The sequence below is a fragment of the Portunus trituberculatus genome, chromosome 4 (assembly GCF_017591435.1).
Source record: "Portunus trituberculatus isolate SZX2019 chromosome 4, ASM1759143v1, whole genome shotgun sequence".
Classification (NCBI taxonomy): Eukaryota; Metazoa; Arthropoda; class Malacostraca; order Decapoda; family Portunidae; genus Portunus; species Portunus trituberculatus.
In genome coordinates this window covers 4,730,531-4,758,214 of record NC_059258.1, presented here as the reverse complement: position 1 = coordinate 4,758,214, position 27,684 = coordinate 4,730,531, and the positions used below count along the sequence as shown (strand labels likewise).

The window sequence follows — 27,684 nt, the reverse complement described above, 5'->3', positions numbered from 1 at the left end:
TAGCAATGATATGGTGGTGGTGGTGGTGGTGGTGGTGGTGGTGGTGATGGTGGTGGTGATAATGATGTTAATTTGCAACCTTTACTACAACTGTGCATTAATGATTTTTTCCCTGCTACATCTTAGGAGCTTAAACACACCACAGCTGGCCACACATACCCCACAGCAAGGCCCCACAGCACACACTGGCCCTTCACCCCTGCCCCTTCACAATGAGACTGTTCCCTACCCTACACTTCCACAGCAAGGTCCCACAGCACACACTGCCCCTTCACAATGAGACTGTTCCCTTCCCTGCACCTCCTCCAACCCTGACACCACAGCAAGGCCCCACAGCACACACTGCCCCACCACAATGAGACTGTTCCCTTCCCTGCACCTCCAACCCTGACACCACAGCAAGGCCCCACAGCACACACTGCCCCACCACAATGAGACTGTTCCCTTCCCTGCACCTCCAACCCTGACACCACCTAACAATTTACCTACAAGTCTAATCAAGCTAATCCAAACACAGTTATAGTGAAGATTGCAGTTTTTCTTTTTCTTTAAGTGTAATTGATGGTCTAGCAAGCTGTACTGTACCTATGAATGCTGTGATGCAATGAATATTCAAGATTATACAATGATTACCGCTATTTGATGCACCGTATACAAAAAAAGTAATTTTGTTTGAGGAAATTAATGCATATACTATTCACTCACTCACTCTCACTCTCTCTCTCTCTCTGGTTCATATTCTCAAACATATCTGTGCTTTGTCTCCACCATTTCAAAAGGCTTCATCTAAATTTACAAGTTTTTAAGGTGTTTTTACAGTTTATAGAGGCAGATTGATAAGATTTCTGCGTTATTCACTGGAGAAACACTCTTGAAAACCCTGTTAATCAGCTTTGTGGCCCTTGAAAATAGTCTTGTTGAGAGAGCAAAGCGTTTCTAAATACAGGCCTCTCTCTCTCTCTCTCTCTCTCTCTCTCTCTCTCTCTCTCTCTCTCTCTCTCTCTCCAACACAAGATACAAAAAAATCTCATGGGTTATGCAACGTTACAACACTGTATTCTATTTCACAACTCAATGTTTTTTTTTCTAGAGGTGAGAACTGTCCAACACTTCCTCCCTGCAACACAAAATATACGAAGGCCTTTAGTTCATGCAATATTAGAGCTGAACTAGCCTTCCTGCAACACTGTATTCTATCTCACAATTTAATGCTTCCTTTCTAAAGTTAAAACTGCCCAACACTTCCTCCCTGCAACACAAAATATAAAAATGCTAGCTGTCAATGCAATGTTACAGTTTATCTAGTATTTCTGCAACACTGTATTGCATGATAGAAAAAACTAACCTATCTAGTAATTTGATATTCTTTCCTGATTTTAAAACTGTCCAACACTTCTGCCCCGCAACACAAAATACAAAAAGGCCTTGAGTTTATGCAACATCTAGTCATCCTACAACACTGTATTCTATGTCACAACTCAATGTTTCTCTCTGAGGTTAAAACGGCACAACACTTTCCTTCCACAACACAAGAAATGCCCACGAATCCTGCCATCCTCAACACTGCACTTCTCTTTGTCTTTCCACCTCTCTTTGCAACACATACAATGAAATACCAAAGGGTCACAACACAACAGCCAAAACTCTCCATGAAACACACAAGAGGCATTGCTAAGAGATGCCCAACACAGCCTGGCATTGTCTTTACCCACCACACTCAAGCTTATAACACAACAGGTGACAGCTGGGAACCCTTACTAATGCTTCTGGCCACTGTTCCTCAGGGTTCAGTATTTGCTATCTGTTTCATTTCAAGGTACCATAGAACAGTTTTCACTCATCTGGGTATCAAGAAAGCCACTCTATGCCAAACTGCAGTAAATGATCTCTCTGTCTCATTTTGTAAAGCGTTTTTCCTTTTCTTTTTTTTTTTTTTTCTCTAATTAATTTTCATCATCCTTCATCATCTTATGTTTTTTTCTCATTGTTCTCATTTTCTCAAACTTCCTTCTTTTTTTTCCTTTCACTGTTTTTTTCATCTTTCTTTTCTCTCTTGTTTTCCTCACTCTATTTTTTCTCTTATTCTCAAAGCTTTCTTCTTTTACTGATATCTTTCTATGTCTCTCATTTTTCTTCCTCATTATTCTTATTTTCTCAAATTTTCTCCTTTTTCCCTTTGTATTTCTATCCTTCTCTTCTCTTGTCTCTCTCACTTATTAACTTCCATCACTCTCATTCTCTTCCTTATCGTTCTTTCTCATTCGCTTAAACTCTCTTACTTTCCTTTCTCTTTCTAATTCTCTCTCTCCCTCATCTTTCATCTTGCTGACTCATAACTTTCATCATCCTCATCACCTCAATTACTCATCTTTCTCATTCTCTTAAACTCTCTTTTCCCATTTCTGTCTTCCTAATTCTCTCACTCTTCCCTCATCTTCCTAACTCATAACTTTCATCATCCTTTGTTGCTTCAATCACTCATATTCTTCCTTGTCATTCCATTTCCTCAACTTTCCTCTTTTCCTTTCTCTGTCTTTCTATCTTTCTCTTGTCTTGTCTTGCTAACACATATCCACCATTTATCATGTTATCTCTCATTCTCTTCCTTCTCTTTCCTCTTTTCTCTTCTCTGTCTCTCTGATTCTCTTATCTTATCTTGCTAACACATATTCACCATTTATCATCTTATCTCTCATTCACTTCCTTATCTTTCCTCTCTCATTTCCTCTTTTCTCTTCTCTGTTTTTCTATTTTTTCTCCAAACTTACCTTGCTAACACATAACTCTCATAATTCCCTCTTTTCCCTTTCCTGTCTTTCCAATTCTCTCAGCTTGTCTTGCTAACACATAACTCTCATAACTCCCTTCATCACCTCAATCACTCTCATCATTGTCATTTGAACGCTGGTTGAGTGGTCGTCTGGTGTCTTCGTCCGAGCCGTAAATGACATCTTCATCCGAGTCGTTCACCATGCTAAAGGCTGGGTTGTCCTTCAGAATATGGGTTTCTGTTTGGAAGGAGAGAATTATCAAATCAACTCCTTTCTTATAAGACTGTTCGTTGGGTGTTTATTTTACATTTACACACACATACATATATACAGTCATACACACATATACACACATACATATTCCTGAGTGAGACAAAACAGATGAGAGGAAAAGAAATAGTGAAGGATAAAGAGATGGAGAAAGAAAGAGAAATATGCACAATGAGGACAAGGAAAAGAATCAGAAAAACAGGGAGACAAAGAAATAGAGGAAGAGAAGAGAGAAAAAACAGAGGGATAGAGAAACAGAGAAACATATCAGTAAAAAATCAGAAAGAAGAGACAGAGAAAGAGACACACACAGAGAAATATAGAGGAAGAGAAATGAAGAAGAAAAAAAGAGAGAAATAGAGAAACAGAAAAACATACAAAAGAGTAGGAAAAACAGAGAAAAAAAGAAAAAAACAGAAAAACAGAGAGAAAGGGACACAGAGAAATAAACAGGAAGAAAAATGGAGAAAAATAGATAGAGAAAAAGAGAAAGAGAAAAAAATGTATGAAAGAACTTATATACACTCACACTCACACTCACACACACACACACACACACACACACATTACTCACCCATCAATGCCCGTTCTGAGGGAGAGTAAACATAAGCCATAGTGAAGATATAGAGATTCAACAAGCCGTAGAAAGCCATGAACTGTGCAGACGACTCGTAATGCGTTGACAGCTGCGCCACAAAGTTGTCCTCCAGAACGCCCACACCAAAACGCAGCACAGTGATGGTGACGCCCACACACACCACCACCACCATCAGGAGTGTGACAAACTTCAGCCGCATGTCTGCAGAACCATAGGAGTTTGTTAGTGTTGAAAGTAATGAAGGTCTTCAAATGGTATAGGTGACATGGCAAGAGTAGCTACAATTCTCAGGGTTAGTAATCAGGATAGGATCAAAAGAAGTAGACTCAAAGCTTGTTGAAGTTGAATAAGAAGAAACTGAGGCTGAAATTACTAGGATAGATCATATATAAGGGAAATAATAAGGGTGACATAAGTAAAATTCTCAGGGTGAGTAATTAAGGTAGGATAAAAAGTGAGAGAAAGTTAAATAGGAAGAAATAGAGGCTAAAAATACTAGAATAGACTAAATATAAGTGAAATAACAAGGGTGGAAGAAATTGAGGCTAAAAATACTAGAATAGATCAAATATAAGTGAAATAACAAGAGTGACACAAACAAATAAGCAAAAGTTGTCAGGGTCAATAATGATGATACAATAAAAAGAGAGATTCAAAGCTTTCTGAAATTAAATAGGAGGAAACTGTCTGAAAATACTAAAATAGATCAAATATAAGGGAAATAGCAAGGACGACATATGCAAAATTGTAATCAGAATAGGATAAGAAATGAGAGTCAAACATTGCTGAAGAGTTAATAAGAAGAAATTGGGACTCAAAATACTAAAATAGACTAAATATAAAGGAAACATGGGTGATATATGCAAAAGTTATCAGGTTTAATAATCAGAATAGGATAAGAAGTGAGAGTTCCTTCATCTCCACTATTTCAAAAGGCTTTATTTCAATTTACACAAGTTTTCTAAGGTGTTTTTATGGTTCTAGAGGCAGAGTGACAAGATTTTTACATTATCAACTGGAGAAATACCCTTGAAATCTCCGCTAATCACCTCTGTGGCCCTTGAAAACAGTCGTGGTGAGAGAGCAAAGCATTTCTGAATACAAGCCAAGAAGTGAGAGTCAAAGGTTGAGAAAGTTAAAAAAGAAAACGTGTCTGAAAATACTGGAATAGACTAAATATGTGACGTAACAGGGGCGACATAACCAAAATAATTAAGGTAAGGTAAAAAGTGACAGACGGAAGCTTGAAATTAAATACTGGTCAAAATGAGGGAAGGTTGTTGGTGTTGTGTTGTTGCAAAAGGATCAAGATAAGGTAAGAAGTGACAGGTTGAAGAATGACGTTAAATATTGGAGGTAATCAGAGAAGTGTGTTGATGTTGAGGTCCAGTGTGCAATACAGTTTTTTATGTAAGAGAGAGAGAGAGAGAGAGAGAGAGAGAGAGAGAGAGAGAGAGAGAGAGAGAGAGAGAGAGAGAGAGAGAGAGAGAGAGAGAGAGAGAGAGAGAAAGGAGAGAGAAAGGAGAGAGAAAAGAAGAAAAAAGAGAAAAAAAAAGAAAAAGACACACTTAGATGCCAGTTCCCTTGCAGGTCTGAAAGATGAAGGGAAGGCCGCAACACTCACCGAAGTAAGGCATGGACCTGAGCTCACTGTAGGCTGTAACGATGAGATACAGCAGGTACAGCAAGTAACACGTCCCCGTTATGAAGAAGAACACTTTGAATTTCTGCAACGACGAACACACCGTGAAAACACTCGAGTTGTTAAGCTGTTGTGTTGCCTTCAGGAACTTACTCTGTGCTCAACTGTTTTTTACATTAGAGGTTACACAAATACAGTCTCTCTCTCTCTCTCTCTCTCTCATACAAATATACAAACATACACACACACACACACACACACTCTCCTTTCCCTTCTTCTCTTTCAAACAAACAAAAACACATACCAACACAGACACACACATAACCATCTCCCTCTCGCTCCTTTCAATTCTCTCACTTAAACACACACACACACACACACATTTGTCCCAGGGTTTGGCTAAATCTGACTCTTTTAAGGGACTGGTTATCAAGTGAGCCTTTTTCAAATTTTTTGTTACCTTTGGCCAACTTCACCTCTTGCACAAAACACACACAAACACACACACACACACACACACACACACACACACACAGACACACACACACAGAAGAAGTGGTGTCAGCAACGAGTGTGCATAGTCTTGAGAAAAAATTGGGTAAGTGTAGATATGGAGACGGGGCCACAAGAGCGTAAAGCCCAGGCCCTGTAAAACTACACACACACACACACACACACACACACACACACACACACACACACACACACACAAGGACACACAACCCTCCCCCTCTCCTGTACCTGGAAGTGGTTAGTCTCCAGAGTGGCAGAGTACAGAGGATCGTGAATCTCATTGCACTTCTGTATCGCAGCCGTCACCACCACTGACACCCACAGCAGCCCCACAATGGCCAGCTTGGGGAGGTAGAAGGCCGAGAAGCTGCGTTCATTCTGTCGGTGAAGATTTGAGGGTGACAGAGAGTGAGGTAATGAGAGTGTGGCAGTAGTGTGAAGGTGTGAGAGGGAGAGTGAGAGAGTGACAGTGAAGGTTGTGTGATCTGAGCATGACAGATAGTGAGGGAATGAGAGTGAAAGTAGTATGAAGGTTTGAGAGTGAGGGAGTGAGAGTGAGGGTAGTGTGAAGATTTGAGAGTGAGGAAGAGTGAGGGAGAGAGGATATTGTGAAAGTTTGAAAGTGACAAATAGTGAGAGAATGAGAGTGAGTGTGAAGGTTTAAGAGTGAGGAAGCATGATTCACTCCATCAAAACCACTCCTAATTGCTTTACCCAGAAAATCTTGTCATATCCTTGTTATATTTCTCAGGACACTTCTTAACCTTTTCTTCTTCTTCTACTACTAATATAATCTGTCTACTCTAAAGTGGCTCTTGGGTCCCGGTCTGAATGGAGTCCGAGAGGAATGTGTGGTTGTCAGATCATGAGGAAAACCGTAAACTGTCCTTTATTTTCAATCTTGGTTTTATTTTTTTCATTTATTTACTTTTTTTATCTTTGTGCTTTCAAACTTATATACGTCTTATATTTTTATTTCATACCACTGAAGATGAGGTAAGTAGATGTTGAAACGTTTGGAATTAAAGATAGTGCTCGTTGCTTCCTTTGTTATTGTTTCCTCATGGTAAGTATACTGATCGACAGAAGACAAGTATTATTCATATTAACTCAACATCATCTCTAAGCTACAGTATATTTTGAACCTAGCCACTTTAGAGTACACAGACTATATTACTACTACTATCACTACCAGACTCACCTGCCTCAGCCCATGGTAAATACACAGCCAGAATAACAGCAAAGAACACAGAAAGGTTGCCTGGAATACTGTGTCGACCAGTGCTGGGATCCACGACTCCACCAAAAAGTCATTGGAAACACAGGGTCTGGAAAATAAGGAAGAAATTAGTGTAGGTTGTGACTGAAGGAAATAATTGATGTGTTGTTTGTGTAAGGGAATTATCCTCTTCAGGTATTTAATTATCAAAAAATAAACTACACCATCTGGTAATTTTGGAAGTGAAGATTTCGGAAAGACAATAATCACAAAAGAAATCTTGCAGTGCCCCGTAAAGTTTGAGTTAACCTGTCTTTTTTTTTTCTTTCTTTCTTTCTTTTTGGTGGGGGGAGGGGAGATTCGTATAAGTTGGACATTCGTGTCTCTCGGACCAACCTTTCCCCTATTAATCCAAGTTAGCGAGGGTCAACAGTACTCAAAACTCAAGGTAAAAATGCATCCTGGTACTGAAAGGGTTAAGTAAAATAACCATCGTTTTCTTCTAACACTATTCTACCCTTTCTATTACAGCCAGTTAAGTAATATTTCTACCCTTCTCTTACCATAACACTTTTCAATCCTTTCTACTACACCATTTAAATAATATCTCTACCTTTGTCTTGTTATACTATTGTTTTTTTTATTACAGCCAGTTAAGTAATATGTCCACCTTCTCTTAACACTAATTCTATCCTTTCTCTTACACCAGTTAAGTAACAAATCCTTCTTTCTTGTCCCTTAATACTATTCTATCCTCTTTACTACACCATTTAAGTAATATATGTAGCTTCTCTTCTAGCACTGTTCTATTCTTTCTATTACAGCCAGCTAAGTAATAAATTCATTCTTCTCTTCTCCTATCCTTAATTTTTCCTTCCTGAAACACACCAAACATTTATTTATTCAGCATTTCTCCTCCCCTGTCTCTACCATCAATACACCACCACTTCTGTCTCCATAGCAGGCCAGGGAGTCTACGGGTGCTGGTCAGTCAGTCAGTCATTAAATGCAAGGGATGATGAAGGTTGCACTGAAGAAACCACTTGTATATTGGTTGGTGTGTTTAGTGTGCAGCTCAAGACAGGAGTTGTGTGGCTTCCTTAGGTATAGAGAGGTATGAAGCTGACTAAGTGATTCATGTAAACAGATTAATTCATTGAGTACTGAAGCTTAAAAAAAAAAAGAAAGAAAGAAAGAAAGAAAACAAATAAATAAAAAACATTAAATATTAATACAAATAAGTGAAACAAATGAAACTGTAACCTTAACCATTCAACCAATACTAAAGAAAATGTTTGTGGAGAGTTAATTAAATCTCAAACATTACATAGGATATTCTAGTTGCACAGTATCACCACAAGAGTTAACCAGAAATCTCAATCATTCATCCATTTCTCTGGCACACTCTGGAACTCCCTGCCTGCTTCTGTATTTCCACTTGTCTATGACCTGAACTCACTGAAGAGGGAGGTTTCAAGACATTTATCCCTTTATTTTGGCTAACTCTCTTAACCTGCAAGGGGTCTACCAACTAAGTGGACCTTTTTATTAACACTTTCTGTTGCCCTTAGCCAGATTTCCCCCGTAACAAAAAAATAGTCAGCTGTCTTACTTAAGAGAGCCCAGTGCATAGTTAGTTACCATTGTAGAGCAGCAGGAGAGGCAGCAGTATAGACATCCACTTCTGCTCAATGGACCAGTCATACAGCGCATACTTCCTTAGACTGTGAGCAAGCCAGCACTGAAACACAAGGACATAGTTAGCTGGTAGGGTGAAGTGTGTTTGTGGTTCTTTGAGTGGGAACAAGGTAAAATTGAAGTAAATGTTGATGTACTTAAAATGAAAGGGTAGTTGTTTGTGTAAGATACTTAACTGGCACTGAAAAAATGTCACAGTTTAAGGCAGTCTGAATGGTGAAGTGTGTGTTTGTGGTTGAGTGAGAACAAGAAAGCACTTGAAAGGCTAATGTACTTAATATGAATGGATAGTTGTTTGTTTACAATACTTAGACTGAAAGACAAGAATATATAGCTAGTTTGAATGGTGAAGTGTGTGTCTATGGTGATTTGAGTGGGAACAAGCCAACACTTAGGAAAGGCTAATGTACTTAATTTGAAAGGGTAGCTGTTTGTTTACAATACTTAGACTGAAAGACAAGAATATATAGCTAGTGTGAATGGTGAAGTGTGTGTCTATGGTTCTTTGAGTGGAAACAAGCCAATACTTAAGGAAAGGCTCATGTACTTAAAATGATGAGTAACTGTTTGTTTATGATACTTAACTAGCAATGAAAGAATAGCAAGGTTTAAGGCAGTTTGAATGGTGAAGTGTGCATTTGTGGTTCTTTGAGTGGAAACAAGACAATACTTAAGGAAATACTAATATACTACTTAATTTAAAAGGGTAGCTGTTTCTTTATGATACTTAACTAGCACTGAAAGAATAGCAAGGTTTAAGGCAGTATGAATGGTACGGTAAGAATAATGAGGCAGTCTGAATGGTACACTAAGAATAATGAGGCAGTTTCAATGGTACGGTAAGAACAATGGGACCAGAACACACACACATACTTACAGCCACAATGAAGGCAAGGAGGAGGAAGATAAACCTCAACCAGATCTCTAGTTTAGTGAAGTTTGGATTGTACGTCTTAAACTGCAAAGAGAAAACACGTCATTAATACACTACCATTAGAAAACTCTCACACTCCCTGCCTGCTTCTGTATTCCCTCTTCTCTAGCTTCAAGATGCTTCACCCCACAAAATAGAGCAGTTTCAGAATATGTTAGTGAAAGGGCCGCCATGGTACAGTGGAACCATGCGTGCTTTGGGGTCCGAGGGGTCTCCAAGCTCACGGGTTCGAATCCTGTCCACGGTCTGAGTGTAGGTTGGGCTTCCTCACTTCGGTCAATGGTTTCCTAGCGGGTGGGCTTTGAGATAGGAGGTACCACAAAAAGTATCCCCTTTAGCCCAGAAATTCCCGTGAAAAGCCCATATGGTGTAAAAAAAAAAAAAAAAAAAAAAAGAGGCAATGCCGTGGGTGTGTGTGGCTTGCTGTGGTGTAGCAGAGTGGATTGGTGGCTTGTCTGAGATGCCTTGTGTGGAATTGTAGGTATGGTGAAGAGAGAGAGCGATAGATAGATAGATAGATAGATAAATTGATAGATGGATAGAGAGATAGATTGATAGCAAGATGGATAGATTATTATCATTGCTAAAAGTGTGAATAATGTGTGTGTGTGTGTGTGTGTGTATTTACCTAGTTGTATTTACCTAGTTGTATTGTACAGTGTTTGAGTGGGGCTCATTGTGTCCTGTCTCCCTGTCCCCACTTATCCAATTTTTCCTTAAAGTTATACACATCATGTACTGTAACCACGTGTGTGTGTGTGTATGTGTGTGTGTGTGTTAGGAGATAAACAAGTATGCTTTAATTTACCCTTGTCTTACTTCATGTTCTTTCTAGCAAACTGACAAGAAAACACACACACACACACACACACACACACACAGAACACAAATCAAGTTACACCACAACACTTACACGGAACACACCAAGATAACCAGACATTTCCAACACAACCTTTAATAACATCTTTTCTAACATGCAAAACATACACAAAACACACACACACACACACACTAAACACACATAGGAAAAGAAATAGAGTAGGTAAGATGGGAGGAGGAGTGATGTTGCTGGTTAAAAAGATATAAAGGTGGATCAAGTGAAAAAGGTATGGGAAAGGCAGAAGTGCTAAAGATCAGAGCAGAAACTAATGAAGGAAAAAGAGGCACTACATAGTGGTGTACGTACCACCTAAGACAAATGCATGGTCAGTACAGGAATATGAAGAAATGATAAGTGATACAGGAACATGTCTGGAAGAAATGTTGGGTGGCTGTGAACGAACTATAATGATGGGAGATTTTAATTGTAAAGAGGTGTGTTGGGAGGACTGGTCAATGGAAGGATCAGAGACAACATGGGGAAATACACTATTGACACTGGCAATGGAAAATGTGTTAACTCAGTGGGTCAAAGAAGATACTAGGTTTGGAGGAGAGGGAGCATCGTCAAGACTGGACTTGGTCTTTAGTACAGAGCCAATGGTCATTGAGGAGATGAGGGTGGAGTGCCCTTTAGCAAAGAGTGATCATGCAGTTTTGGAGTTCAAGGTGATAGACGAAGAGAAATCTAGAAGAAATGAAGAATATAAAGTGGGAAGATGGAATTATGCCAAGACAGATTTTGGAAACCTAAAGAAATTCTTTCAAGAGACAAATTGGATGAAATTCAAGAGTGCTAAGGAGCAAATGAAAAGTGGAAGGAATTTATAAAAATATACAAAGAAGGTGAGAAAAATTTGTACCAATAAGACAACATAGAGAAGTTGGAAAGCAGGACTGGTTTAACGATAGATGTGAAAAGGCTAGAACAAGAAAAGAGGATGCATGGAAGAGGTGGAGAAGGAAAAGACGGATTAAGCAGTGGGAAAGTTACAAAAGAGCAAGAAATGAATATGTGTTGATTAGAAGAGAAGAAAGAAAGAAACAAGAAAAGGATATAATTGATAAATGTAAAGACCAACCAAGGCTTTTTACAGACATGTGAACAACAACATCAAAAATAGAGAAAGTATTGAAAGTTTAGAAGTAAATGGAGTATACAGTGAAGATCCCAGGAAATGGCAGAGGCTATGAATGGATGCTTTCGGAAGGTATTCACAAAGGAGACTGCTTTTGACAAACCACTGGTAATGGAACAGAAAGGGATTATGAAGGAGTTTCAAGTAACTGTGGAGGAGATCAAGAACATGATGGGGAGTTTAGAAGTGAGAAAAGCTGTGGGACCTGATGGGGTATCAGGATGGATTTTAAGAGAATGCAGGGAGCAATTGGCAGAAAAAGTTTGTGAAGTAATTGATGCCTCATTAAGGGAAGGTGTAGTGCCCCAAGACTGGAAAAGAGCTAACATTGTCCCAATCTATAAATCAGGTAACAAGAGAGACCCATTGAACTATAGACCAGTGTCACTTACAAGTGTGGTAGCTAAGATGTGTGAGAGGGTGGTGAAGACTAGATGGACAGACTTCTTGGAGAAAAATGACATACTTTGTGAGTGTCAATTTGGTTTTAGGAAAGGGCGTTCATGGTACACACACAACACCAATAAATCCACAACACTTACATAGAACACAACATCCCTGACGGCGCACCACTGTTGTATCTCGGCCAGACCATAGAAATTCACAGTGATAATGTAGTGAGTGTAGCGAAGGTAACTGAGATGCATCACTGTCACCTCACCACACCCTCTCTGGTCACACTCCAACTTCCGGCTCCTACAGAGAGAGAGAGAGAGAGAGAGACCATAGAAATTCAAGGATAATGGGAGTGTAGCGAAGAACTGAGATGCATCACTGTCACCTCACCACACCCTCTCTGGTCACACTCCAACTTCCGGCTCCTAGAGAGGGGAGAGAGAGAGAGAGAGAAGAGTAGAGAGAGAGAGAGAGAGAGAGAGAGAGAGAGAGAGAGAGAGAGAGAGAGAGAGAGAGAGAGAGAGAGAGAGAGAGAGAGAGTATTAACAAGGTTTAAAAGGCAATGATGGTGACAAGTTAAGAATGATGGTGAGATATCAACAGGTGATTTTAACCCCTTGAGTACCAGGATGCATTTCCATATTCATTCTGCTTACTAACTGGTGATTCTATACAGCTTTAGAAACTTATTTGGAGATCAGAATAGTGAAAACTGTGGCCATTAATCTTCTGACCTCCATAGACCCTTCCTAATGTCAATAAAATGGTCTAATCATAAACAAATCTCAAGGTAAAAATGTGTCCCAGTACTGAAGGGATTAAAAGTTAGACAGGAATGACAGGTGGAAATATCGGCATGTTTTATTAGAGGAGTATATATAAATAAATAACCAAAATAAAACACACACAAAAAAATAAAAAAATAAAAAATAATCTAACCTTCATTTCAGGACCCTAAATATTTCAGTGTTTGTATGTGGAAAGGAAAACACTGAATAAATAAATAAACATAAATAAACAAACAAAATAAAACACACACACACACCAAAAAAAAAATAATAATAAAATGAAAATCAAACCATTTCAGGACTGTAAATATTTGAATGTTTAGAATGTATGAAGGAAAACACTGTGATGAGACTTACTTGTTGTGTGGCTGGTCAGCGTGTAGAAGTGACTCTTGCTCTCTGTTCCTGGTCAGGCCCTCCACAGACACACTCAGGTGGAACTCCTTGCTAAACGACTGCTCTGAAATGTTGGGCAGTGTTTGGTTAGCTTAGGTTAGGTAAGGTAAGGTAAGGTAAGGTTAAGTTAGATTAATCTTTTCAGTACCATGACGCATTTCTATATTCATTCTGCTTACTATTTGGTGATTTCATACAGCTTCAGAAACTTATGTGGGGATTAGAATAGTGAAGACTGTGGCCTTTAATTTTCTTACCTCCATAGACCTTTCCTAATGTCAATAAAATGGTCTAATGGTACACAAATCTCAAGGTAAAAATGTGCCCCATTACTGATTAGAATAGTGAAGACTGTGGCCACTAATCTTCTGACCTCCACAGACCCTTCCTAATGTCAATAAAATGATCTAATAGTACACAAAACTTAACGTAAAAATGTGTCCAAGTACTGAAGGGGTTAAGCAAAATTAGATTAGGGTGTTTCTATTCTTTACTTGCTTTTTTATTTAGTGAGGGAGAAATAATGTGGTTCTGTTAATAGTTTTGTTGCTTGTTTCTATCATATAGCATTTATTTATCTACTTATCTAGTGAGGGAAAAAATTTGGTGTTCTTCTATAATTTAAGTTAGGTTAGGTAATGCAATGATTCTCTCGCTCTCTCTCTCTCTCTCTCTTTGTTTTCCTTTTTTCTTCTCTCACTCTCTACACTTCTCCACTATTTGTCCTCCTCTCTCTCTCTCTCTCTCTCTCTCTCTCTCTCTCTCTCTCTCTCTCTCTCTCTCTCTCTCTCATCAGTCTATCCTTCACCCTTTCTCAAACTCTCTTTCAACTTTCTGTCTTTACCTTCCACCCTCTCCTGTTTTCCTCTCCCCTTCATACCCCTTCCTTTTCTTCCTACATCTCTCTCTCTCTCTCTCTCTCTCTCTCTCTCTCTCTCTCTCTCTCTCTCTCTCTCTCTCTCTCTCTCTCTCTCCCTCCTTACCTTCCTTGATATCCACCAGTACCCTCGCAATGAGCCACAGCTGCTGGGCGTAGGTGGACAGAGGAGGGCACTTCATTTGAAAGGGTCCTGTGAGAAGCTGGGACTGGTTGAGGGGTCGGCTGAGCTGTGACGCTGACTGCTGCTCTGTTACTGTAATTGGAGGCCCTGTGGGTTTGGGAATTGTGGGTCAGTAGGAGTCAGTTGGTGAAGAATACAGTGGTGGTGGTGGTGGTAGTAGTTTGGAGGAGGAGGAGGAAGAGTAGTAGTAGTAGTAGTAGTAGTAGTAGTAATGGGTTAATTTGATGTAGAAAAGGAATGAAGGGATATAGAAGTTAATTTTCTTACTAGTACTAGCAGTTATTAAGTTAAATTAGATTAATGTTCCTGAAATGTCTTAGCAAATGGAAATCAAACAAATCTAAGTGGTGGTGGTGGTGGTGGTGATGGTTGTGATGGTGGTGGTGGTGGTAGTGTATTAATAGTAAGTGAATTCAAAGTAATGTGATAGAAAATTAGTGAAAAGATATAGGAGTGGAATCTTTACCTGTAGTAGTAATAGTTGGTTTAAATTAGGTCAGTGTTGCTGAAATATCTCGGCAAACACAGAATAAAGACAAATTTAGCATGACAACAGGATACAAACAGATGAAATAAAGAAAGAAGGCAAAAATGGCAAAGCTAAAAGTAACGAGGACAAAAAAGATGTGTTTGTGAGAAGAAAGAAAGAAAGGAGGAAGAAAATGGAGACAAAAAAAGAAAAAAGAAAAGTTTTGAAGAAGAAAGGAAAAAGAAATATAAAAAAAGTAATTATAAAACAATACATGAGGTGGAAAGAAAGGAAGAAAAAGGAAATAGGAAAAAATAAGAAAATGAGAGAAATTAGCAGACAACCTAACAATCAAGTAACTTAGAAGACAATGCATGGAAAAACAAAGGATAGAAGAATATAAAACTGGGAAAAAGGAGAAAATTAGAAGACAATGCATGAAAAAAAGAAGGAAAAGGAAACAGAAAAGAAAATAATGAAAGAGATAATTAGAAGATAAAACATGAAAAACAAAGAAAAGAAAGTAGGAAATAGAAAAAAGAAAAAGAAAATTTGAAGACAATACATAAAAAAAAACAAGGAAAGAAAAAAGAAAATGGAAAAAAAGAAATTATAAGACAATGCATGATAAAAAAGAAAGAAAAAGAAAATAGAACATAAAGAAAACAAAATTAGAAAACAAAGAAGGAAAGAAAAAAGAAAACAGACAAAAATAAAAAAAGTAGAAAGATAACAAGGGGCATAACTGACCAGCCAGACCGATGAAGAGAGCCAGGCCCAGCGTCACGAAGAACACGATGAACACCATGACAAACTCCCTCTTGTGCATCGTGTAGAGTCGCATCTGAACCGACCTGCGGAGAACACAGAACGGCAGAACAGTTAGTTGTGGTGGTGGTGGTGGTGGTGGTGGTGGTGGTGGTGCTTGTTGTTTTTGTTGTTGATGATGAAGTGAGATGAACAGAAAACTGGTGGGTTTTTTTTTTTTTTATTTATTTTTTTTTTTACTCATTTTGTTGTTATTTTTTGTGTATTTATTTATTTATCTATTTATTTTTTAGGTAGTGATACGTTGATATGTTTGAGTTTTTATGAGTTTTGACATAGGTACGCACACACACACACACACACACACACCGCGTAGTGTAGTGGTTAGCACGCTCGACTCTGTCGAGAGGGCGGGTTCGAGTCCCGGTAAGCGGCGAGGCAAATGGGCGCGGCTCTTAATGTGTGGGGTGTGTTCATCTTGCAGTAAATAGGTAGGGATGTAACTGGAGGGGTTGTGGCCTCGCTTTCCTGGTGTGTGGAGTGTGTTGTGGTCTCAGTCCTACCCGAAGATCAGTCTATGAGCTCTGAGCTCGCTCTGTAATGGGGAAGACTGGCTGGGTGACCATCAGGCAACCGAAGTGAAATACACACACACATATTCCATTCAATTATTTTTCTTTAATATTACAAGCTAACCTAACTACTACTACTACTACTACTACCACACACACTCTTCAATTTTTTTTTTATTTTTAATATTACATGCTAACCAAACCTAACTACTACTACTACTACTACTACTACTACTACATACATACACACATACACACACACACACACACATACAGGCCAAACTCTCGCAGGAATCCATTGATGTAACTTCTATCTTCCTTCCGACAAACTCTTGGTCTCATCTTGATTTCAAAACACTTATTTCAAACACCAACAATTTTTTCCTCTCCACCTTTTCCTTATTTCACAACATTAATATTTCATTTTCTTGTTTATTCATTTAAAATTTGAATGAGTTTTTTTCAGATTTCTTTTATGATTTTTGTCTTCCCTTTATTTTTTTCTATTTTCTCCACGTTTTCTAACCTTTTTTTTTTCTATGTCTGAATTATCAGTTCCTTTCTCTCTTCCTTCTTATCTTCTTGTCCTATTAGTTCTTCCTCTTTCACTATATTTTCATTGCATATTTCTACACTTCCCTTTCTTATTTTACCGTATTTCTCAATGGTATTCCTATCCTCTCCTTCACTATCTCTACAGCAAATATTCTACAATTCTTTATCTTTCCTTTCAACTCTTCATTACCCAGTTTTCATTTATATTTCCCAAGTATATCTCATTTATTTACTCCTCTGTGTCCGTCTTTACTCCAAACATCAATGATTTAATCTGCTCTCTCTCTCTCCTCCTCCTCTCACTCTTAATCACTTCAGATATTCTACACGTCTTTATCTTCCTCCCTTGTCCTTGTTTCCCCTTTTCCATGCAGTATTTTCCACGTATTTATCATTTATTAACTGTGTGTCGGCATTTACTCCAAACGTCAGCTATTTACTCTTCTCCTCCTCCTTCTCTTATTCTCCCTTCACTTTTAATCACTTCAAATATTCTACACGTCCTTATCTTCCTCCCTTGTCCTTGTTTCCCCTTTTCCATGCAGTATTTTCCACGTATTTATCATTTATCTGAGAGAGTGAGTGGCCGCGTCCCGTCCCGCCCCGCTCAGCTGTTGGAATCAAAACAAACCGCAGGTGTTCACGATTCAAAACTCACCAAACATGATTAGTCGTGTTTGTGTGTCTGTTTTGCCTTACCCAGTGTAAAATATATGGTAAATTGTCTGCAAAGTTCTATAAAGAGCCTTATACACGTGAATATACCGCAATACAGCCTTTAGAATGTATTAATGTGGCCCCGGTATGTTTTATTACAAGGTTCAGTATTTTCAAAGGTCCAAAAATGTGACTAGTGTCTATATGGCTGTTTTCTGCTTATTCGGGTGAAAAATTGGTGTTTGTCTTCAGAATTATACGGAAACTTGTGAACATCTTGCAGTATAGTTTATGCAATGCCGGAATGTTTATTGAAAGTGTAAAAAACAGAACACGATTTCAAAAGGCCATCCCAACACCACGAAAAGTACTGTTTTATAGGTTTTTCTTTCTCTTTTCCTTCTTTTTCACAATTTGGTGTAGAATAAAGGACAGAGCGACACACACACACACACACACACACACACACACACACACACACACACACACACACTAATGAATGACTCACCTCTCACACCTGTCATGATGGTAAGCAGGGGCGATAAACTTGCTAAACTCACTAAAAACATCTGTCACGTGGGAGAATATTTGTCTCATCTTGAACACGAAGCTGGCCCGAGGTGTTCTGTACGTGTAGCCAAAGTTGTCACCCATCTTGATTTGATTTGCTATGCTGTTCTGCTGCGATGAAACCTGAAATATAGTGTTCTTTAATTCTCTCTCTCTCTCTCTCTCTCTCTCTCTCTCTCTCTCTCTCTCTCTCTCTCTCTCTCTTTCTCGTTTTATCTCGTTTATCAATTGAAATACACGCACATTTATCTATCTATTTATCTATTTATTTGTTTATTTATTTATTCATTTATTCTTTTGCTTTTCTTCTCTCTTATTTCCTCTCTTTTGTTCTTTCATGTCATCAATACAGTGTTTTTTTTTTAATCTTCCTCCTTTTTATTTAGTAATTCGAAATGTACTGTACACGTTTTCTTTTTTTTTTTGGGGGAAGGAAAATATGCTGAGAAATTTCTGTCACGAGTCTTCTGCCAGTCTCATTCAAAAGTCTCGAACATTTCCCGTAACTGAACCAATATCCAAGAATTTTCAAGGTTTTATGAGGAAATAAGAGAATATTCAATCACGAGTATTTTTCAAGTCAAACAAGATAATATTCCAGCCAAGAAAAGCCTCGATCATTCGTTCACAAAACTGACACAATATCCAGAAATTTTCCGCTTATTTTTTTTCCTACAATTAAGATATACAAATCGAGAATGGTTGCAATTTTCTCTTAGTCTTTTCAGTCAAACAACACTTCTGTCAATATTCTTGTCAAAATAAGCCACGGATATTCTCAGGATAGCCAATATCCAAAATATTTTCCAACTTTTCACCGAGAGAGAAAAAATATATATTCCACCACGAGTATCTTTCTCAAATCAAACGACGTCTATTAATACTTCACCGAGGAAAATACTTCAAAGAAAACGAAAACTTCACCAATATCCAAGAATTTTCACCACTTCACGAAGAACATACACAGAAAATTCTCAATCTCGATCCTGTTTCCAGCATACAAAGCACTTCTCTTTACGTATTAGATCCTCTTACCCTCAAAAACTGACAAATATTCCCCAAACACAGCCAATATCCAAGAATTTTCCAGGATATCACGGCAGACAGTCACAATATTACCAACCCGTCTCCTCACCAACCCAGTCTCTTGTTCCTCTTTCCAGCTGGCTTAGAGGTCACGGGAAAGCCAGGCCGGTATGAGGGAAGGTGAAGAAAGCCTGGAATAACCCGGCTCGACCTGGCTGGACAAAAGCACTGCCCCTCAAAATCTGGAAAGCTGGAAAACCGTACGAGACTTCCTGGAAACTGCATCCATCTTCTTCATTCTGTGCCGAAATTGGGTTAAAACGACAAAAAATCACGTTTATTTTACCACAAAGCGTCTGAGGTCTTGAATGAATTATGGTTTAGACAGGTTTTGGTAGAGAAAAGATGGTGTAAATGTGTTTGTATTGGTGTTTGTACGTCTGGCAGCAAGCGGGGACCGTGTATTGATCCAGTAATGCCCAAAGTGTCGTACGATGTTTTCTGCTATAATCCCTGGTCTTATATGTATGGGATTTAGCGTTCATATATTGGAAGGTCAATATTTAGGGCGGAAGAGGGGAGGTGTATTTTACTTTTTACTTTTCTTTTTCTAATGTCTCAAATTATCTCTTTTTCTGTTTTCTTGCGTACGTTTCTTCCTATATACATCATTTCCCTTTTCATCATCTCTTTCTTTTATCTATTCATCTATTTATTGACTTATTTATTTATTGTGTGTTCAAATAATATATGGTTTTTTCCCCGTTGTTGTATATTTCTAGCTTATTCATTTATTAATTTATTTATTATAAGCTCAAAATATAAATACCCATAAACCCTTCTACGTACGTACCACCCCAATTACTTTGTTCTCTGTCTGTCTGTCTCACTATTGCGACATGACAGAACAAACGTTTACGTCCACCCAGCATGAATAATTCAAGCCAACGTGCAGACTTCTTTTCCTGCATGTTAGAGAGAGAGAGAGAGAGAGAGAGAGAGAGAGAGAGAGAGAGAGAGAGAGAGAGAGAGAGATATTGCATGATTTGATTAATGTATTCTATCTTATCAAAAGCGACAGGAGGAAAAAGTCATTGATTATCTGAGTTTTCAATTATGTTAACAAGAATTCTGCACTATAAATTAAAGAAAAACGCTTGAGACACACAATTAATATATCTATAAGCAGAAATTATGAGAGTTTTCAAGTGATAGTCAAACAATTAAGAATTCTGCATCATACATTAAAGAAAGCAGGTATGAGAATACGTCTTGACATTTTTATAACACGGCGCGTTGCACGCAGTCTCGATCGCAACAGAACTACGCAGAAGTTACGAGAGTTTCCAGTACTTTCATGAACCTAATGATAGTTCAAGAAGAATTTAACCTCATAAATGAAGTAAAACAAGCTTAAAAACTCGATTTGTCATTCTTATGGCTTTTGAAAATGTGTTTTAATCTTTGTTTTACTCCCTTTGTTTATAGTTCAGAACGAATGAAGGCCGGGAGAAGATATATACGTAGCGCGCAAATATCCTAGCTTTTACAAACTTGAAAGACCATTTTTACATGTATGTCTAATTAATGAAAGCTTTTATTCATGTTTATTAATGCTTTCGCATAATACTGTGATAGATAACACATACAAGTCTTTTTTTTTTTTTTATAGGGTAAGGGAAGATTAATTAAGAGGATGTTAAATACGTGTTACTTCACAAAACACGTGTTTTCGTGTTTTCTTTAACGAATGATAACTCAAGAACATTTTCCTTAATACATTGAACGTTTTTTATTTTCGTCTCGTCTCTTATAGCTGTGAAAAATATGAAAAGTACATAACCCTAGCTTTTCCTGTTTTCTTCAGATTAAAACCCACAAAACATTTTTTGTTTCAATATATAACTTTATTACAATCGCTTTACCTTATTGCTATCGCCATGAAGGATGAAGGAATCGAAATAAGGAAAAACCATAGTGAGATATTAAACTGTTTCCATGTTTTCCCTAATAAATCTGACCCTAAGGATATTATTTTCTCCTAATATACAACTTTAATATAATTAGTTTGCCTTATTTCCATCAGCAGATAGGAAAAAGGAATACCGAGTGAGTCCCCAGAATAAACTAGACTCACTAGAGGATGTAAGTCATGTTAGGAAGTGCGCGCCAATTTCATGGGATTTCTGAGTCACGTCACTTGGCTACAATGGGCTGATGCAATGATGTATTCCTCCGCGCTCATCCTTACTTAGTCAGCCTTTCCTTCATTCTTGAAACTTCCTTTAGACTAATTTTGTGCTGATAATTAATCAAGTTTGTTTTCAATTAGTGAATGGCATGTTTTGCTGGCGCTGAAATGTTAGTATAGATTTTTTTTTTTGCACTGATTTTGTTGACTTGTTTAAAGTTTTGAGTTTTTCTATACAAATGAATGATAGTTTTAGTTTCAAATGAAATAAAAGTGTACAAATAAAACTTTAAACTGTATACTTCTTGGGTTTTAATAAGAATGTCAACATTTTACGCAAATGACCTAAAATACGCATTCTTACGTCAAATAAAACTAAAACTCCTAAAGAAAAAAGTCGAAAATAATAAAAAAGCCTGAAATAAAGATACACATTAGATGCAAAACAGGAAAAATATAATTAAGAAAAAAAAAAAAAAAAAAAGTATGGGCGGATGGAACTAGTTTGTAACGCGCTGCGGTTGTTTACATCATGGCTAGATACGGAACGACAAGCACATCACGTCCTACAGTTCATCGCTTCATATTTCGTCACACGCATTACACACGAGTCCTACGCAAGTTTACCATAAAGCAGACATGTATGTGCAGTGATAGAAAGCTCCAGCGAGGCCGTGCGAGTGAAGAGCAGTGAGGAATTGAGTTACATGAGGAGCAACATGGAAAGATTAGCCGTGTCCGTGTCAGAGATAGAGAGAATAATGGACGGTGTGTTGAGTTCTCGCCTGCAAAACGTGGGAATGGATATGAACGTTGCCACAGACACACACCACCACCCACTTATCAACATTTCACCTTGGCAAGACATTAAGTGTGATCATTCCAGGCCATTTAGCGCTTTTTTCACTAACTGCTGAAGAAAAGTTGTTTGTGAAAGTCTAGAAAATGACGACCTTATTCTGCAAGCAAAGGTCACAACCCAGTATGGAAGGTCGCGCCAGGATGGGTCGCGGAGTCAAGGTCACACCCCAGGCCACTCTATCCTTCCTCCCAGGGCGGCCCCCCGTTTTGGACCCCTGCCCTGCCCCACCACCAGTCCCGCCTCAGGACAAACCCCAGAGTAGAGGCAGCTCTTGGCCAGGTGTGTGTGTGTGTTTGTGTGTGTGTGTGTGTGTGTGTGTGTGTGTGAGAGAGAGAGAATGATTGATGAAGTAAAGACTAAGTGACAGAAAGATTGAGGGAAAGAGAGAGAGAACAGCTTAAGAGCTTATATAAACAAATTTGGTCTAACATTTGGTCATTTTCATGCAAAACACTATAATATGTTTACTTACTTGCTACTGAAACCTAACCTAATCTAATCAATGCTATGAATATCCAACCCAACCCAACCCTACCTAACCTAACCCCACCTCACCTCACCTCATCCATGTAAATAATCTGTGACCTGAACTGAGCTGTTACTAAGACATACCACCACAGGTCAGATGTGGAATCACGTGGCCAGCATGTTCACCTCCAGGTCGCCGGTGTACTGGGTGAACCAACACATGGTGCAAGACTACCCGCCACCACCACTCCCACACCACCCACCACAGCCACCACCGTACCAAGTCATGCCGTGCGCTGTGATGGACTCTGGGTGTGGGTTGTGGCACGCAGCACCGCAGGGCACCACACAGCACCAGTTAATGATGGAGCCACAGGAGATGCTGCAGACATACCCACAAGTTTTTCCACCAATGAAACAGCCCCAAGTGTTTGTTTCCAGCTGTCCTCCACCCTATCAGTTCTCTAAGACTTCCCTGAACCCCAATGCACAGGAGTGGGTGCCTAAGGAGTACAGGATACCATGTCAAGACACTGCCAAGGTTAAGGACACCCCCATTCCAGCCCCTGTCAGCAGAGACCAGGGCTTTTGCGAGATTACCGAGAAGGAGGTGGAGGATATTCGGACACTCGCATCTCCCTCTAGCACTCATACAGTCAAGCAGTGCCAGGGTCGAGTGCCGCAGTGCCCGCCAATTGAGGTGACACAGAGATGGACTGGTGAGCCTGCAGAGAAAGGAAACAGTGAAAAGGAAGGTGTTGACAGGAGTCCGCAGTGTCAGAGTGCTGCTGTGTTGAGTCAGCCTGAGGAAATGAGTCCAAGATCAAGTCCAGCTGTGATATTTGAAAGCGAGGTGAAGAGTCCTGCTGTATCTTCCTGCAGCGAGTCAGAGTGTTCAACGGTGGGGCAGGAAAAGACAAGTTCAGGGCTGGTGTGTGTGGATGGCAGTACCAGCAGGACCCAGCGTCTACCCAGCCCAGAGACTGTTAAGGAGAGTGTAGGAAGACCTCAGGCAGACTCTCTCACTGAACACCTCACCAACCAAGTCCCTGTAATGCCAAACAAGGCAAGTATTACCTCACAAGACTCATGTTCCGCCAAGAACCAAGACTGTGCAAGTGTGGGGAGGAGTGTGTGTGCTGAGGTGCTGCAGGGGAGAGCCACAGAGGACAGCAGCTCTCTCAGTTATGCAGGGGTGGTTGGCCGTGTGTCCCCTCCCCCTCCCCCACCTGTCGACACTACAAAGTTTAAGTACAAGGGAGTTGAGCAGCCAATACCAAAAATATTCCAGGGTGATTGCTCTCCCACCAGACAGAGTGAAGCTCCCAGGGTGACAAACGACAGGAGGACCCCAGAACTCTTCAAACGTCCCAGCAAATCCCAAAGGAAGCGGTCGAGGAGGTTCCTGCAGGAATTGAAGGAGTTAGGTCAAAACCGTGACATCTGCGGGTCACCGTCGTCAGTCTCCGACATCTCTGTGACCTCAGATGACCTCTCCACTCCTCCCATGTCACCTGAGAAGTCACTGATCCTTGCCTCATCACCCCTGTGTCGTGTGCCTCCCCTGGCCTTGTCACCCCAGCCAGAGAGCCACGTCCTGTCTGCATCACCCCTGCCATGCACTCCTACCATGTCGTCACCCCTGGCAGTACCTATACCCATTCCGGCGTCCACCACCGGTAGTCCGAGCAGCCGCACCAGAACATCGAGTGAATCCAGCGGGGCCAGTCTGGACATAGAATTTGTGGAGACAGATGAAGTGGACCGCGCTGTGCCGGACCGGGCCACACCCACTAAGCGCAGTCCGGGTGCTGGCGGCCGCAATGGCTTCCTGGCGTGCATTTTGGGTTCAGGAGAGTCAGATTCAGAAACAGATGAGGACTCAGACTGGGATGAGTGTGAGGTGGACTCAGCGCCGACTCTCGATGACTCCTGGGAGACATTTGGGTTTGGACTTGTGGTGGTGGAGTGTCGCATGGCACCGTTGGGGAGCCAGGTACAGTGCCAGAAGCCTCAGGAGGTGCCGGAAACACAGGTAGAGGAACACAGCAGTGACCCTTTATTATGTGAGGTCAACAGAAAGTGGAGGAGGAGGTGCAGAAAGACGTGCAAGGGAAAACAAACCAGCGAGTAACGTTTGGCAGGAGACAGTTCACCCAATGGTTGTGTGGGGCCATGCGTACCGCCAGGCGCGCAGGGGGCCATGGGAGCAGCAGGCGAGGGACCGGGCCAGGTTTGCACAGCGCGTGGCCAGCCTGGAGGCCGAGCTGTCCCTGGTATTGGACCCAGGGCATCGGAGAAGAGTTTATCGCCGCCTCTATGCTCCCCCATCACGCTGCTTCCTATAACCATGAATTTGTTAGGCTTCTCTCTGCCTTGTTTGGGAAAATAAGTGTGTTTCTATTTGTGGAGTCTGTAAGCCCCTCTCTGCCCCTTCCTTTCATGCTGGCCAGAGTAGAGGTCTTTGATAGAGGCAGGATAAGGTGTATGTGAGAGTGTTGACGTGAAGAGGGTGTGAATGCAAGTTTTCTGTATTGTCTTTGTATGGAGGCTTGTACTGTCCTTTTCTAGAGTGTGGATGGGTCAGGAAATCTAGACAGACATGGGTAAAGGCAGGGTAGCAAACTGTCAGGGTAACAAGGGCATATGGATAAGCAAGAGAAAGCAAAACATTGAATAGCAAGACTGTCAGGCTAACTAGAATATAGATAGAAGCAGAATAGAGTAGAACAAAGCCTGGAATACATGAATAAGGAAGGAAAACAATAGGATAGAGATTGGATTAAGTAGCAAGACTGTCAGACTAATGAGAAAGGATAGAAGAAGCAGGTACAGATGAAGGAAGGAACACAGTGGGGTCAGGATTGGATAGGGTAGCAAGATTGTCAGTTAGAGAAAGGATAGAAGAAGCAGGAACAGATGAAGGAAGGAACACAGTGGGGTCAGGATTGGATAGGGTAGCAAGATTGTCAGTTAGAGAAAGGATAGAAGAAGCAGGTATAGATTGAGGAAGGAACATGGATCAGGACTGGATCGGGTAGCAAGACTTGGCCAAACAAAAGGGTGTGGATTCTGGCTAGGCAGGGAGGGAGGCAGTCAGGGTATGGATGGATTAGTAGTAAGCCTGGATAAAGCACAGGCATGCTAGTCAGTTGTGCATAAGATTTCTTTACTTTTGTATATGAAAGTTTATATATTGTTTACTTTCTATGTTGTATTTACTGTAAAGATCCCTTGTTATTACCCAGCCTTACTATTACAACTATTTATCCAAGGAATATATATTTTGCAGTCTATAATCTCCATGTATCAAGTTAAGCAAGAGTATATACCCCTATCAATATATATACACACATACACTAAGATTATATATTAAGATGAGTAATTCCATTTTTTATTGTTTTTTTCACTTTTACCAATTTCTTTCAGTAATTCAATGATACAAGATACACTGATAATCTTTTTTTTTTTTATCTTTTAATTGATTTATTATTATTTTAGAAGCTGTAACATTTGAGTTCTTTGTTTTATCAATGCAACACAAGGCTATTGAAGTAATGCTGGCTGGCTTAAGCTGAACTCCTTGACTCCTGCATAACACAGTAAGCTTAATTTTTGTGGCAGATGGGTGAACATGTAAGAAGTGAAATTTGGCTTTGATAAATACTGATGGCTGGAAATTTTGAGTGATGGTTTGTCTTGTGTGCTTAATGGTTCTCAAAGTCAAATTGTCAGTTTTTATTTTACTATTATCGAAAGACTTGATATAGTGACCGATCTTTTATTCATTCACTTCTCTTTTGTCTCAGAGTGAAGTGAAATGTGACACAAATTGTTGAGTTATTCAAATGTGGACAATAGAAAAGTGAGTTATGTTGTCCGAGATGAATTTTATATATGATTTCCTAAAGGACGTGACTGACAAGAGAATAGAAAGAAGTATTTTGATTGTTTTAAGTCCATGTATGTGTTGTTGCAAGTTCAAGGTTACAAAAAAATGAAAGTGACTGCCAAAAATATCTAATATCATCGCCAGTCAAGGAGTCGAGTTATATTTTACGTTTTATATTATTTTCTCTTTTTGTGGGGAGTTGCTTAATAAATGTATGATTATAGATACACAGAGTAAAGAAATGAGTTTAAAACAAAGATAAGAAAAAATTTTGTACACCTTTTTCGTAAAAATGGATGTGTAAATTCTCTCTCTCTCTCTCTCTCTCTCTCTCTCTCTCTCTCTCTCTCTCTCTCTCTCTCTCTCTCTCTCTCTCTCTGAAACTGCTTTCTCACCACAACTATTTTCAAAGGCCACAAAGTTGATTACCCTCATTCTCTAAACTCTCTCTCTCTTAACTTGACAATCTTATTAATCTATCACCAGAACCATGAAAATTCCCTTAAAAACATACTTCTATCACCAGAACCACCAATTCCTTGAAAAACTCATGTATCACCAGAACCACAAAAATTCCCTGAAAAACTCATGTATCACCAGAGCCACAAAAATTCCCTTAAAACACTTCTATCACCAGAACCACCAATTCCTTTAAAAACTCGTCTACCCCAGAACCACAAAACTTCCCTAAAAAACTTGTCTATCACCAGAACCACAAAACTTCCCTTATGTAGCTTCAACTAAAGGCCTTTGAAAGTAGAGGTGTAGCCAGCGTTTCAAAATAGGATCCCCAAAAAGCACTGATAGGGAAAAGATGCTGTGATACAGAGATGATATATAAGAAATAGTTCATACCTGGACCTGAAATATGTCAATACCTGTTCTAATACAACTCAGGAACTACTACTACTACTACATTAAACCAGTTACCTATCAACTATTGTCATACAGATACCACTGCTATTGGTTACTGGTAGAAAATGAATAAAATTGATAGACATTATATATTTCTCTCTCTCCTGTGTGTGTGTGTGTGTGTGTGTGTAAGTTTGTTGGCCACTTGGAAGGACAGTATGGGACAAGGCCAGGAATCTATAAAAAGGAGATATTCAAGATAAAGGAGGAATTGTATAAGTAATGAATGTTCAGATAAGGAGAAATAGAGATTAGGAGAAAGAAAATGGATAAATGAGTGTATGTAACAGAAAATGGTAAAAATTAATGATCTAGAGAGGAGAGAAAGTTGCCTGAGCTTGAAAGATCAGAGAAAGATAAAGACAGAAAAGAAAAATGGATCAATAAGCTAAACTACATTAAGATAAATAAAATAAAATAAAATAAATAAATACA

At 39.5% G+C, this 27,684-nt stretch overlaps 2 protein-coding genes and 1 long non-coding RNA gene across 3 annotated transcripts; 2 read left to right on the top strand and 1 right to left on the bottom strand.

The window, feature by feature from the left end:
- Nucleotides 1-113: 113 nt before the first annotated feature.
- LOC123513013 lies at nt 114-5,490 on the top strand. Its single transcript, XR_006677244.1, has 3 exons — nt 114-248; nt 328-731; nt 5,479-5,490. It is a non-coding gene; the product is annotated as an uncharacterized LOC123513013 (long non-coding RNA).
- On the bottom strand, nt 1,315-19,350 carry LOC123512998 (transmembrane protein 181-like). The gene is given in 14 exon segments (XM_045269793.1): nt 1,315-3,008; nt 3,616-3,840; nt 5,264-5,366; nt 6,023-6,172; nt 6,996-7,105; nt 7,108-7,122; nt 8,655-8,754; nt 9,589-9,669; nt 12,206-12,359; nt 13,205-13,307; nt 14,227-14,391; nt 15,524-15,627; nt 17,834-18,018; nt 19,268-19,350. Coding segments are annotated over 13 exon segments (1,590 nt in total). The 5' UTR covers nt 17,980-18,018; nt 19,268-19,350; the 3' UTR covers nt 1,315-2,874.
- A 2,280-nt stretch (nt 19,351-21,630) lies between these two features.
- LOC123512992 (flocculation protein FLO11-like) lies at nt 21,631-27,337 on the top strand. The gene is given in 4 exon segments (XM_045269779.1): nt 21,631-22,253; nt 22,595-24,526; nt 24,529-24,591; nt 24,594-27,337. Coding segments are annotated over 4 exon segments (2,388 nt in total). The 5' UTR covers nt 21,631-22,057; the 3' UTR covers nt 24,791-27,337.
- Nucleotides 27,338-27,684: the final 347 nt, after the last annotated feature.